The sequence below is a fragment of the Osmerus eperlanus genome, chromosome 4 (assembly GCF_963692335.1).
Source record: "Osmerus eperlanus chromosome 4, fOsmEpe2.1, whole genome shotgun sequence".
Classification (NCBI taxonomy): Eukaryota; Metazoa; Chordata; class Actinopteri; order Osmeriformes; family Osmeridae; genus Osmerus; species Osmerus eperlanus.
The window spans coordinates 5,193,715-5,209,160 of record NC_085021.1 but is presented as its reverse complement, the minus strand read 5'-3'; the positions used below and the strand labels follow the sequence as shown (position 1 = coordinate 5,209,160).

Genomic DNA, 15,446 nt, shown 5'->3' with positions numbered 1-15,446 from the left:
TCTAGGAAGAAAAATTCATTTTAAATGATTGTCTATATTTGTCATTCAATACACGCAAACAAAGTTTAAGTGAAGAGAGGGCTGGCTGTGCCGTTTGATTAAATCTTCGTGCTTATTAGTCTAATAATGATAAAGCCTATCTTTTAGGACTGAATTGATTAATAATAGGCTATGTCTTACCTATTAACTTACCCATTAGTGCCACTATGGTGATGTCCTTGCTGGTAATAGTAATTTGGACAGCGAAAACGATCAATAATCAATAATGTGAATGAAATGGCAGCCACATTCAGTAGGGTAGCCTATGTGAAAGAATGCATAAAGGGGGTGGAGTTCGAAGCTCTTACTTTCAAGACACTCCATTGCCAGGAGAGATCATTCTTAGCCTGAAGACAGTGAAGTTCATTTCGGTGAGTTGGTGGGACTCTTCATGAATCTCTTACCATTACGGTCGGTTTACATTCAACACACGCTTTCCATTTCGTTTTTAAATCACTTGAAGAACATTTAGGAGATTTGGCAGATCTATTTCCAGCTCCCGCATTGCCGTTAGTTATTTATCCGGTCTTTAGTGCGCTCGCTGCTCACCCGCGCCTGGCTGAGGGTGTGAGGGCAGAAGCTAGACACACGTTTGCGGCCAGGCTGTGCGAACCAGGGAGCTGGCCCGGTTCTCCCGCGTGCATGGAGGGAGACGTTATGGACAAACTGGAGGCCATGGCTGCAGTCTGTGACTTCGACCCCATCACAGGGAGCATCCCAGCCACTAAAGTGGAAATCACCGTTTCATGCAGGTAAGTCACAAGACAGTTTCTTAGACTCAAGACTAGTTTACTTTTATTTGTGCAAAGCTGCAGAAGTTTAAAATACGGCTCTATCGTTATGCGTTCGCAGCTTGGCTTGATAGTATTTCCATTCGAATCAGGCGTATAAGAATCTCCCAACTATAACTTAGAATCAAGTTTCTTTATGGTTCAGCTGTCAGGCCTTATAGACTACTGTATGTTTACAATCTAAAGTAGGCTACTGTTTAGAGATGGCTGCTATACCATCGCCTAAATCCCCTAACCTTTTTCCCCGAATTGCCTATGCTCAAACTGTCGCGTGCCATAGCTGAAATCGACCGTTGGATTTGCACTGCTCTAAATTCACCTCCCGGGGATGTGGCACATGCAGACTGGATAGCCCGGCCCAAGAACGATCTTGTTGTACTAAAAGCATTTGGCATTGTCTGCATTGCTCTAGTATAGCTTTGTCACACGCTCAACCTTGTTAGGAAATCAGTGCTTTTTCGGGGTGGGTTATGGACGCACGATCATACAGATAACTGTCGAATGACATCAGTGGCGAGGGGGGGGGGGGGGAAGGAATTATGTGACATTTTCTCAAGATCAATTCCTGAGGGGGACACCAACATTACTGCTGTAACACATAGCCTACATTGTAATATGGTAAATGTATATTATTAATATTATTGAAATGGACTTATGTTTACAGTGATTTATTGGGGGGGACAAATCATATTTTTCCCAGGATGGGGGGGGGGGGTCATGTCCCCCCCGGCATTTCCGCCTATGAATGACATGCATGCTGAACATTGACCAAATTGTCCGCACAAAACCGCTTTGGTTTCTGTGTAGTCGGTTTGACAAGGTGATGGTGGCTTTCCATCTTTTGACTTGTAGTCTTCAATTGGTTAAGGTATACTGTAGAGTAGACTGTTTGTTGTGATATGTAGGCTAAATTGTAACAGTAGCCATGGTATTTGAAACACCTCGTACTGGGGACATTTCACCTCTATGCATTTGGTGGGGTATATCTATGTGTAAATAATGTCTAGCCTCCAGTTTTCTCAAATCGAGTAATTGATGCATGCGTCACTGAGATATCTGTAATCAATAGGATGCCAGGCACAGCGGAGAGATGTATTAGGCTTTGATGGCCTCCACCGTCCGGTTTATTCGAGGGGGGGGGGGACAGGCTAGGTTGAGGGAAATGGATCAAGTCTAGAAAATGGTTTAAGGGCAATTGAGTGTAAGAACTGTTTTCAGATATTCTGAATTGCGTTCAAGCACCCCACAGCCCTCTTCAAGAGGTTCCATAAATTGATCATTCGCATTTCACAACACACCCATCAAGTGGCATAAACATCAGAACTCTCCCACCCATTCAGAATTACTGAATGGGTGGGAGAGTGTGGAACATAATTCATTCATTTTCATTAGGATTGACTACTGTATCAAAAGTGCAGTTAGTCAGATGAGGTACATTTCTATTAAAGCCTGCCTTATCACAGTGGGGACTTGGAAACACTGCTGTGATGGCTTACAAAGGGAGTTGTAATGTTGAGCCGGCTCTGCTTTTCATTTCGGCCCTTGTTCCGAGCGGCTATCATTTTGCACAGAGGTGCCTGACTATTCCATTCATGCTATCACAATAACAATGTTACGGGTTAGCATCATTTGTGCATTTTGTCCAGCGTTTTCCAGACAACTGTGGGTGTGTATGTTTATGTGTTTCAGTGTCTTGCAGACATCACTGCTAGTTGAGATTGTTTTTCGCCTTGTTTTGGTCCATGTTGTTTGGTTCTTTCTGACCCTCCTGACTCCACAGTGAGGCTGCAACAAACGATAATTTTGTCGAATTATCGACTAATCTAACGAAAATTAGAATGATTTATTGACTAATCGCCGAGACACTGTCAGTCACCATTTAATTTACTGTATTAACAAGTAGCTGACTTACTGATGCAGCATTCTGCCTAATATCTGCTTTTGTATATCATATAAATATGGAACAAAATAAAGGTGAGTGATAAGATATCCTGGCTAGTTCTATGTGTCCTCTCGTGCCGGGATGTTTCCGCTTTAAATGCTCCAACATGCACGTTGTACTCCCATGAAAGGCAAGTTCCGCTCTGCATGTATTATACACAACAGCATTTTTCATTTGAAATTTTGTTAAACTTTCCCACCCTCTCTAAGGTCGGCTTTGTTTGCACTCCGACATTCTCATAAGCACAGTATCGTCTTGTCTTCTATTGGATTGCATACAGCGTGACAGTCTAGCGCTACAGCGCCGCGCTGATCAAATTGCGTTATCGCAGGCCCTTAAAATACGTCATATGAGATCAAACAACTTGTCGACAACAGAATTATTTGGTGGACATTTTTTATTGTCAACCTTGCCGATAACGTCGACAAATTGTTTCAGCCCTACCAGCTGCTCAGTGTAGATGCTCCAGAACACTGTCAATCCACTGCTCTCTTCTCTGACTCTGAGGTTCCCCCAAAACACAATTGCTACTGTGTACATTACACCCAGATAGCTGTTCACACCTTCCCATACCCTCCTATCATCTATGGCTGATTCAAGTCACTGTACCCATATGGATATTTCCTGTTATGTCTTTCCCAAAGCTGTGTTTTAGTTTTTGCGTGACTTTTAGATCCCCAACTGCTTTTCCCATTTGTGTATTTTTCAAATAAACAGTCATGTAATAGCATCACTAGGCTCATGTGGGTGTGTGAGGCTAGTATAGGCATCAAGCACCTAAACTCTGTAATTGGTTTACTGAGAGTGAGAACCCTCAGATTGCTGCATACATGGAATTCCCAGCAACCCAATAGTTATTCTCATAACCCTCCTCGGTTATTACAGAAAGGTCTGTCAATCCAGAGGGACTATAACAGAACCACCTTCCTGCCAGTTTGAAAACAAAGTGCATCTCTGTGATTGCAAATTGTTTCCCCTCTCCGGTTCTGATTGGCTTTGTTCATAGGTCAGTCGCCGAGGCGAATGAGAGCCCTTGTTTCCTGGCTAAAAGGGCTGCACTCCAACCCTAAGACAAGATGGATTCTTGAGACTTGAGTGGGTCTCCATTCCTGTTGCTTGTCTCCCATGAGAGATATATGGCATTGAATACAGCTCAGTAAGTTAGAGAGGAAGACAGAGGGATGTCAAGTCTTGGTGCTGTTCCTGGGGATTGAGTGTATTTTCAGTAGTTGTGGCCTTGGGTATCTTTTTTGAATAATTTATATCTCTTGTATGTGGCTGTATCAGGATTAACGATGAGACTCTAAATCCAGTACTATTTCAGAATGTGTCTACAATATACCAGATGGTCTTGTTACCCAATCAAAATGACATGTGGTAAACAAGCTTTTTGGGTGCCATAGATCAATATGAGAAACAACAGATGTGTTTTATTACTAGTAGGCCATCTTGGAAAGTGCAAAAGCAGCCCTGAGACATATACCTCTAAGTTTCTGAGAGGTACAAATTTTTATTTCTTCCGTTGATTATGTGATTTCTTCCTTGTTCCTTTTCACTCAAGCAGGGGCGTAGCCACGTGGTGGCCAGGGGGGGCCACGGCCACCATTGGTCAGAAAATGGCCACCCTGCCCCCCCCCCCCAACTTCACAAAAAAAAGGTTTTATTTTATATTTTTTTATATATATTTTTTTAAACATTCCTGGACAGAAACGGTATAAAGCTGAAATAAATGCATTAGTATTTTTTTTATAAAGTCGGCTTATATTGGCATTTGTCAATATGGGGCTACAAGCCCCATATTCGCAACATGTTGGGCCACGCCCCCATCAACAGCGCAAGACACAAACCAACATACCTGCATTCTGACAGCGCTTCAATGGAGACTAGCAGCTAACCACTGGATACCGTTAGAAAACTGCTGCTCTGAGTGATGCAGTGTGTGAGTTTTAAAATAGTAGTTTTTGACAATCAAGTGCCACCCCAAATAAAAGACTGGCCAGAGCTGGCCCCCCCAGAAATAATGTCCTGGCTACGCCCATGCACTCAAGAAAGACCAACACCCTCCTTGCAGGTAAAAACACAGACAAACCTCCAGTTCTTGTCATTGATATTCCTTCTGGAATATCTGTGGGGTAAGAAAACACGGTTAATTTTAAGATAGTCTTTCTGTTAATGTTTTGACACAATTTGCCTAGGTGCTTTTCTGGTAATTACTTCTATGAATATTCGCGTACCAGTTTTTGTAAAATGGTCTCTTTCTGCCCTTGCTGTTGGTGCAATCCCCTCTACGTTTGCCACCGACTCATCATATCACCATGTTATTGCCCTGAAATGTTTTCTTTGTAATATCCAAGATTCATTCAATACACAAGGCAATATTATGCAGAATACAATATTCCCCAAAGGAAGTATTGCATTTTTTATGACTGCATTGTCGTGCTCCCCTTTCCCAACCAATCTAAACATCAGAAACACAATTTCAGGCACCAAAACTTTCTTTCTATTCCTCAAAATATTGATAGCATTGATTGAAAGTGTATTGTCTTGGATAAGTGGTGGTACAGTATGGCGTGAAGAGCCTTTAATGGATAACCACTGTCTCTTCTCAGCCACCTCAACAAGTTAACAATTCATTTATAGAATTTTTGCATACAGTACAGAAGACCAAAACATTTTGCAGCGCAATAAAACCCTTGCGATTTATATACAGTAGGCTATATGTGTAGCCGGTAGGGATGCAACGAAGAACGATTTTTATGGTACGATTATAGTCCGAGGAATATTCATGGTTTAACGATTACTATAGATTAATTTATTTCACAACATTAGGGATGTATAAAATTACATGAATATTCTTAAATTAAAGGTTACTTTTTGTACAGTGCAATGTACCGTATTTTTATAAGCCACATTTTCTACAAACCGCACCCCACCAGAATGGGAGCTTTGTGTTTGTAAATCTGAGTATAAACCGCACTGGAATATATGCCGCACTTGATACGGGAACAATGATACCAAGCAATGCACGAGTATAGTCGATCCTACAGCATGCCATTGTGTAACACACTTTGAAAACGAAAGTAAGTGCGTAATGTATGTTTTCTATTGCCCGGGAATTAAGTGTTTCTACTGTTGTTTTGTTATAAAAACGTGCTATAAGCCGCATCGAAATATAAGCCTCACCACCACAAGAAAAATTTAAAATCAGGGTATAACCCGTGGCTTTATTTCCGAAAAATACGGCACTGTATGTGCATGTAACACAACTTAAAGTTGTGTTAAGAACAACAAACACAAAAATAATATCATAACAATAAACTACTTAGAGAATGCTCCTGAAGACCTAGGCATTTTCAGGGTAACACTTTATTTCGATAGTCCATCTGTTGACACACTATAGGTTATCAGTAACTACTCAGTAGCATGTCAACAATTTATCAGTTTACATTCAACAAAACTGTTTCAACAGATATGTAGTTGTGCATTCAACTAACTGTCTGTAGACTTTCAGGTGCATTTCAAGTGTTGATCTACAGATTTCACTGAATGTGTCTGCTGATTTTCAAAGCTTGTTTTCAACAGGTCATTAACCAATATTCAACTAACTGTCTTTAGATTGTGTGTTGCCTTTTGATTGTCCAACTGTTGGCACACTATAAGCTGTAAGCAGCTACTCGGTATCATGTAAACAATGTATCAGTTGACATTCAACACAGTTTCAACAGACAAGTACCATACATTCAACTAACTGTCTGTAGATTATCATATGCTTTTCAAGGGTTGATATACAGACTTTACAAAGTGTCTGCTGTCTTTCAAGGTTTTTTAACCAACATTCAACTAATTGTCAATTAACTGATACGTTTACTATCTGTTGATAATTTATTGATTCTCAACTAAAGATAATGTGCTTCTCTTCTTGATTATTTACAAACTATTAGTAGGCATTCTCCACTAAATGTTTGTAGACGTGTTTTAGGACCATCCAACTAAAGTGAAAAACCATTGGGTGTAGTAGAATGCCTATAAACTATCAACAGAACACATTAACCATTTGTACATAAAGAGGAAAGTTTTGCAAAACCGATCACTAACACTGGTTAACTGAAGTCAATACCAGGCTATAAAGTATAGTAAAACAGACATGATAGGCAGCAAATGAAATAAAGAAAGCTCTTTTACTAATCATCACACTGGCAACGTTTCTTTTTTGTACAGTTACAGTAACAATTTACAGAAGAACAGAACATACTGCCAACTGTTAGAAACACTACATCACCCCCCTAAGCTTGTTCATGAACTTGAAGCTTGTTACAAGCATTTAGTATTTTACAGTAAAGGGGATGAGCTCTTTGTTGCTTTTCACCTTGTTACCTTTTCTGCTAATTCGCCAACTATTTACCACTTTTGTGAAATAAATCCTCTCCTTCCGTGCTTTTGCTCGGGTGAAATGAGTGGCATACTGCCACCCTTGCTAGGCGAGGGGCGTTGTGTCGAATGGAACACGCGTACCTGCTCAAATATAATTTGAAAACAATACATTCTATACTTTAAGGCCTGTATTTGGAAATTAACTAACAATCAACAGGAAATTTACCCAGTGGTGGAAAATGTACTGAAAATGGGTACTTAAGTACAAGTACTGTTCATTGCTCAGATAATACTAAATTACAAGTAAAAGTACAGGTGTTAAGAAAGTACAAACTACTCTTCTTGAAAACTAGTACTAGTTACCTTTTAGCTGGTGATATTGAAAGCTTTTTCTAAAAACCTTTTAATACAATCCGATATCCATAGAGAAAATAGTTAATTTCAACAACAACAAAAAAATTACCTTATTGATTGATTAAAGACTTTTTTTAGATTAGAGGTTGAATAAATGTAAGTCAAAATCACCGCAGATGGCAAACAAAGTTTGCATTGTATTAGTATGAGCTGCGCTGCTGCATGCATCAAACACATGACATTCCAGTAACTTCATTCCATGCTGTGTGTTCAAATGCTTCTTCATATTAATTGTATTTCCTCCCTTCGACAAAATAGACTTTTTTACACGCGTTACAAGTGGCGTTGTCATTTTGTCGTGTGAAATACAACCAAACTTTAGAACACTTCTGCCTAGTTGCCATGTTTGCTGCAGTCTGAATAAACTATAAAAGTTCACGAATGCGCAACGGCACAGAGAACCGTTAGCAGAATCGTTAAAGAATTTGGCTGGCGATTCCAAGGAATCGGTTCACTGGGAACCGGTTCTAAACAAGAACCGGTTCTCGATACCCATCCCTACACATGCGGTTCTAGAGGGAGCAATCCATGGGGGATGTTGAGTGTCTTTTAAATCTCCACATGCGTGAACTTCTATCTCAGTCTTGTGAATTTAGGTTGTCAAAGTGTGCATAGTTACTCGCTTCTTTTCACACATCCCCCTTACCGTGGGGCACCTTATTGGTTATAGAAACCAGCCAAATTACGCAATTATTACATAGTGGGGTTTGTCTCACCAACATAATTGTGTGTGCAAGATAAAAAATAATAAAAAATTGCAAGCCTTAGACAATAGCATTAAATTATACACCAATGTGTTAGCTGCTACCCCAGTGCACTAGACCGTACTTCGGAGTCTTTACAAGTTCTCTGCCTTTGTGTTTTTGGATGACACAATAGCCTAGAAGCAGATCACAGACAAAAAACTGGTAGAGTGCAGCTGCTGACAAAGCCACCCAGCTCCAACCAGCACTGAGCTTCAACTTCCTCCAGGCATATTAAAGTTATTTCAACACCTGAGAACAATCTCTGTGGTAGGAAGACATTCTTCATTTTCCACAGATGACTATATAATTCGGGTTGGTAGAGGACGCAGTATTTGTCCGGTATTGCTTTACCCTACATTTGTGGCCTCAACACGTGCAGCACATGCCAATTCATTTAGAGAGATTGATTGATTAAAGCACTACTATAATCAATGGATTCCATGGCCGGGAGGGATGCAGGGGACTGCGGTGGGGGAGACTTCATGGGTGTCTGGGGGTATTCATTCCTGGCTGAAACACATGGCTGGGAGCATAGGGGGCATATCACATCCAGAATTCTGTGACAAATGGTTAGACGTGAGGGCCATCCCTGCCAGTTCTGGATGAGATTGCTGATTGCTATTCTCTGGGGGGCGTCCTGTGACCTGTGGGTTGGCGCTCCACTAACCCGGCCTTCCTTACGGAATCAATGAAGGGGAGGGGTAACAAAGGTGCTAGGGTGTGTACTACCGGTGCTGTTCGATCGATCAAAAAACGATTGTGGCATACGGAGAAATTGGTATTCGATCTGCTTAAACAACCTGGTGGTTATTTGCCAATTGGGTGGTTTTTCTCCCTCAGCCTACAGGTTTTTTTTATCACATAGCAGAAGATTTAAAGTGTTAAAGTAATGTGAGACCATGTTCTGTTCTATTGAGCCATGTTCCATAGTTTGCTAAGTGTAATTTAACAAGATATTTAAAATGGTCGGTATAAAATTAGCTAGTTTGTGCACCATCATTGTCCTTAGCAGGTTGAATTTATTCAGCTGCCGCAGGAAGTACATCCTCTGTTGTGCTTTCTTGGCGAGGGAGCTGATGTTCAGTTCCTACTTGAGGTCCTGGTAGAGGATAGTACCCAGGAAGCAGAATAATAATAATTATTTCAACACACCCAACTCCATAATGCATACTCACAAAACGTCAAATTTGTCCATACAGGAAAATATCATGCCAGGCCACTTAAATTAAAACTTTCACTTTTCAAAAAGAGTTTCTATTTCATCGCTTTGCCCATCCGTCAGTTCCACCATTCCTTGTTATCTATGTGTTGTTTTGACTGATGAAAATATCCAGCTCCATTCAGCCCCATGTCTCTGCCGGGTGGCTGAGAGACACAGTGCCAGGAGACAGGGAGCAGACCCTCCAATTTTGGAGATGTTAAGATAGTGAAACAGAGTCTCACAGGTCGTTGAAGCGGATAATTATTATGCATGAACCCCAGACACAGTGAAAATGAGTTTGGATCAGAGGCATTCTGGCCTGTGGAGCCGACAGTGTTATTAATAAAGTTTCAGTTGGGATTGTGTGACACTGGCACTGTGTGGGGCCAACAGAGATCTAAAGATGCACTTAAACCTTTCAGGGATGCTAATGACATCCTTCCTTGATTCTGTGTCTGTGTTGGTGTTTAAATTGTGTGTGTGTTGAATTGTATTTGATTTGTTGGATGGGGTGTGTGGTACACAGGAAATGTTTGGTAAACATCTGAAATAGTGAAAACATAATCAGTCAGGCTTTTTGATATTTGACCTCAGAGCAGTAATGTGTAAATTGGAGGGAAGTTATAATTTGATGAGTAAACATTTCACTATACAAAGATCCTTTCATTTATTGACATGCTGAGCTGAAGGGGTCGTCACAATATGTTACTGTCAAGCATGTTGACATGATTGTGTCTAACTTTTGTGTTATAAAATGTACATAGACAGAACTGTAATATTCGACAAAATATTGAAAAATATTATGAAACTATATTATACTACTATGTTTAACTATTACATTTAAAAACTATACTAGGCTTTAACATTTTAAGTTGGGTTTGGTTTCTAGGTTTTTTGCAGAGTAGCCCTACTTGTTGAAGTGAAAGTGCTGTGTAGTTATGTTAACCAGCTAGTTTGCTGAATCCCTGGCACCTCTCATCTCCCTATTCTCCCTTCCAATCTTCTCAGAAGGTTTTTTCTGTAGTTCTCGTTCTTATGGGTCTTATACTTGTGTGTCAGTGTCTGTGCTTGTGTGTGTGTACTCCGTACAGTATGTGTACTTCTGTTTATATCTATTTACAAATGTGACATATTGATAGTTTGTGTGTTTCCAGACAGCGGAGGGAGAGTGATGGGGTGAAATTGCCAAGAATTCTCACTTGGCAAAGTAGAAAGTGTTCTGTCGAGGTTGGTACAGCTAGAGTATCATTATGCACATCCCCCAACTCGTAGCGTCAAGGCCTCAGTCTATCTACAAATGCTTGGTTACATTGGGCAAATAGTAGTAATTTCCTTCCTAATCTAAAATTAACGTAGTCATACACAGTGTAAGGGGTTAAATATTGGCCAAACAACCAAAACGAATTCCCCTATGGTTTAAAGGAAGATGGGACCTGAACAGTTTATTAGCATGAACCAAATAATGCCAATACAAATAGAATTACAGTTATTTGACTCTATGGGTTAAATCAGAGCAAGAATGGTCAAAGTAAAGTTAAAATGAAATACGCATTTAATAACATTGCAAATGAATGAAGTCAATTACAAGGCAAACATGTTACAAAATGAAGGCTTTAAATCTTACCTACTCTACCATGATCATTGTAAATCAGAGAGAAAGCAAGAGGTGAGCAAGCAGTAGGACAGTAGGACAAGGGAGAACTGGTAACCCTTCCTTTTACAGTCGTCCCTTAAGTACTAGGTATTTACATAGAAAGTAAAGGGTATGTTATGTGTTTTATTGGGTATTACCGATTGGTACCAAGGCGGTAAATACCTAGATAATGCAAAGTATTTACCCATTAACTAAATACTAACGTGCTGGTTATTACTGGGTAATTTTCACTGGTCCTAATTAGGTAAAGACAGAAGACAAAACTTAGTATTTACCTGGAAACTTATAAATATTACTATTTAAATACCGCTGGTAGTAAGTTGGTAACTACGGGAGGTATATATGGTAAATTTTAATGTGTTATTGGGTAAATACCACTGCTACTAAGTAGGTAAAGACGGCCAAGCTCCAGCAGAATTACGAACAAAATACTTTACTATTACCCTGCAGTTACCTAAGGTTTATGTCGGTAACAGTCCACGTCTAATGAGAATATAAGATAGTACTTTACAATAAAATACCTTTTCAGATACATTTATCGATAATGTCCTCATTTACTTGGCTGGTATACCCATAGATATATATAAACACCATGTTTTACCTGGTATCGCCTTGGAACGTATAGTACAAGTTCACACTAAGGGTAACGTTGACAAAGTGGTATTCGCTTACAAAGGATATAAGAGCCTGGTAACACCATGGAAACAAACACGGCTTCTTTTTACAGTCAAGTTTCAGATTACTTACTGAGTAAATAGCCATGTTTTACCTGGTATCGCCTTGGAACGTATAGTACAAGTTCATACTAAGGGTAACGTTGACAAAGTGGTATTCGCTTACAAAGGGTATGGTAAGAGCCTGGTAACACCATGGAAACAAACACGGCTTCCTTTTACAGTCCAGTTTCAGATTACTTACTGAGTAAATAGTCCAAACATGCGTAAGAACATACCCAGTATCCAAGAAGATTTACCATGACAGTAGAGGAAAACTCTTCCCGCGGAGGTAGGTATACCAGCCAAGTAAATGAGGCCATCATCGATGGCCTCATCAAATGTATCTGAAAAGGTATTTTATTGTAAAATACTATCTTATATTCTCATTAGACGTATACCGACATAAACCTTAGGTAACTGCAGGGTAATAGTAGAGTATTTAGTTCGTAATTCTGCTGGAGCTTGGCCGTCTTTACCTACTTAGTAGCAGTGGTATTTACCCAATAACACATTATAATTTACCATATATATCTCCCGTAGTTACCAACTTACTACCAGCGGTATTTAAATAGTAATATTTATAAGTTTCCAGGTAAATACTAAGTTTTGTCTTCTGTCTTTACCTAATTAGGACCAGTGAAAATTACCCAGTAATAACCAGCACGTTAGTATTTAGTTAATGGGTAAATACTTCGAATTATCTAGGTATTTACCACCTTGGTACCAATAGGTAATACCCAATAAAACACAAAACATACCCTTTACTTTCTATGTAAATATCTAGTACTTAAGGGACTGTAAAAGGAAGGGTTACCGGAGAACTGAGGAGACGGTCTCAGGAGATGAAGAATCCACAGAACAATGCATTACAAGTCCCTTTATACACAAGACCAACCAATCAGACCAAATCTTGAATGGGGTGTGAGAGCCATCACGTTGAGACCGTCCAGAAACTCCAGACTTTAGCATGAGAGGTGGGGGCAGGTTTGACACCCAGCCTTATAACAGCCCTGTAGTGAAGACTGCCTTGGGGAGTCAGAGGGAGGTCTGTGAGTGCTGGTTGTGTCAGCGTCTCTGAACGCTACTCAGGGAGGAATGCTGCAGGTAGTCTGTACTTATATATATTCCAAAATGAACAGAACTGAATAATTGAACAGATGGGACTGAAAGAAAAAGCAACACCCAGTGCCACAATCACACAGAAAGTCATCAGGGAGCTGTCACTAATAAGGAAAACCAGATTGCTTATATGTGTGATTGATTGTGGGGAAGGGGATTATGAAGATTACATAAACTAATGTAGGCTCCATACAATCTGGATAGCTCTTTGAAAGATGGAAAGATTCATGCCAATTCAGTGCTTTCAAAATAACAAACAACCTGAAGAGTAGGCCCAAGGCGAACTGTGGTGTAGTTTTCTATAAAATGAATGACGTAAAAACACAAATAAAATCACACATGATCCTCACGGCAAGAAATCTCTATCTTAACGTTGACCTTTCGCTCCCCTTCTCCCATAATGCTCCCCTTGGCCGTATTATCCATGCGTTGCACTTCTTGTCTACCCCAGCCCAACCTTTCCGCGTCTGAGTGGAGAGGGGTCGCAGGCGAGTGGAGAAAGAGTGTATTCTTTACTCGAGCTTCCTTCAACCCAGCCCTCAAGCCGTTTCCCGGTGTCTAATGCACTGTATGGAGGCAACCTCCTCCTCTCCTCCCCTCTTTCTGAGAGAATCCCAGACTTTTCAGATCACATTTGTCTTGTACTCTTAGAACAAACGAAAAGTAAGAAGAACATACCCAGGTTGCCAGGTTTTCGTTACACCCCTCCACCTATCTCAGAACCCAGAATAGATGCTCTCTCCTGAAGGTGCCAATTATGAGTCTGACAACTTCTGCAGAGTTGGGAAAGGAGCTGTTCACCGGGATGATAAAGCACTGCAGGCCTGAGTGTTAACCCACCCACCGCGGCATCATTCCATTAACCCCCCCCCCCCCACACACACACACTTCCCCCTTGATTACTCCTGAGGAGGAGAGATGGCTGCTTACATGTCGAGAAGATCCACATGGAGAAGAAGAATGGGAGTCAGATGGCAGATGGCTAAGCGGTTAGGGAATTGGGCTACCAATCAGAAGGTTGCCGGTTCGATTCTGGCTGTGCCGATTGACGTTGTGTCCCTGGGCAAGGCACTTCACCCTACTTGCCTCGGTGGTATGTCCCTGTACTTACTGTAAGTCACTCTGGATAAGGGTGTCCCTGTTTCTTGGGTTGGTACCGAAACCCGGTGCTAATATGTACTGGACCGAATCAAAACGCAGATTTCGGTGTGCCATTTAAAGGTTGTGTAGGCAAGTTATGCAAAGCTAGCTGTTTTAGCTTCAATTCCAAAGGATTCAAACCATAATATCCCACCCCCTCCCTTCAAAGCCATTCCCACAAAACTATAGTAACGCGCATTGAAGGGGCAGAGTGCGCGCCGGTGGGTAGGTAGACAGATAACCCATCCAACCATTAGTCAGGGTACGGCTTAATGATCGTTTGTGTTTATTACAGTCTTGCGACGCCCAGTGTCGCCCACAGATGTCAGAATAATTTCATATTACCGTCAAACCTTTATATGTATTTGTTGCTATCAAGATGTTACGTTTATTTCGGCACATATGACAAAAAGTGCTTCTCAACAACACCAACCCTGCATTTAAATGCCTGTCGATTGAAATATTTGCCCTCTGGTGCTCCGAAACGGACGTATACAGGAAGCATCATCACCACACATGATTGCTAGTAAAATTATACTGCATTAATGTGGTGTCAGAATAATCCGAAAAATAATTTCCCGACTGAGAAGATTCACGTGAATGCACGTGAGTTGAAGAACATGGCCATTTTTTTTCACTGTCGTTTTGTGGCTCTTTTTAAGTAAGTATTTTTAAGTATTCTTTTTTCAAGTATTGGTTCAGGCACCGTATAGGCACCAGAACCATTTTAAAAGTATCGATTTGGCACCAGTATTATAAAAACCCAAACGATACCCAACCCAAGTCGTTTCACTCCTTCTAGGAACTGTGATACGTAAATAAACGAATGTGCACTTCTGTAGGTCATGTTTCTTTTGTGGGTATGAATGATAGGCCATGTTCGGGGCACAAAGAACTAAGAAGCTAATTTCAAAGGTTCGAGCTTCTACTCTTGCTAGTGCAACACCTATTAATTAGTCCTAATCCATGCAGATCTGAAAACTCCCAATTGAAATTCCTGCAGTGATCAATAAGTAAATATAACTGTGTTGATGATGATCAACAAAGATGATTAGACAAAGAACAGACTTTATTAATTCTTCATATTTCCTAGGCGAATTAGATAGTCTTTCCCCAACCCCTAACTGGTGGGAGCCTCTGTGAGATACATGTCAAACTAACTGCCACTGATGAATTTGAATGTTCCAATGATCACATCGTTCTGAGCTCGGTGTTTCAACAAACTCTGTTTCTGACTGATTAAAGGTAAATTAATTAAAGAGGAATGGGAACCGATGTGACTCTCTTTCTCCCTCTTGCTTCCTCTTACTTTG

The 15,446-nt window shown here is 40.6% G+C and overlaps 1 protein-coding gene across 2 annotated transcripts in view; it reads left to right on the top strand.

Annotated features, from left to right (window-relative positions):
• Positions 1 to 370: 370 nt before the first annotated feature.
• cpne5a (copine Va) overlaps positions 371 to 15,446 on the top strand; it is a 90,741-nt gene continuing 75,665 nt past the window's right edge. For both annotated transcript variants that reach the window (XM_062458287.1, XM_062458286.1), the window contains exon 1: positions 371 to 791. In XM_062458287.1, the coding sequence (XP_062314271.1) occupies positions 682 to 791 (110 nt within the window). In that variant the 5' untranslated portion in view covers positions 371 to 681. The remainder of the gene's footprint in view (positions 792 to 15,446) is intronic.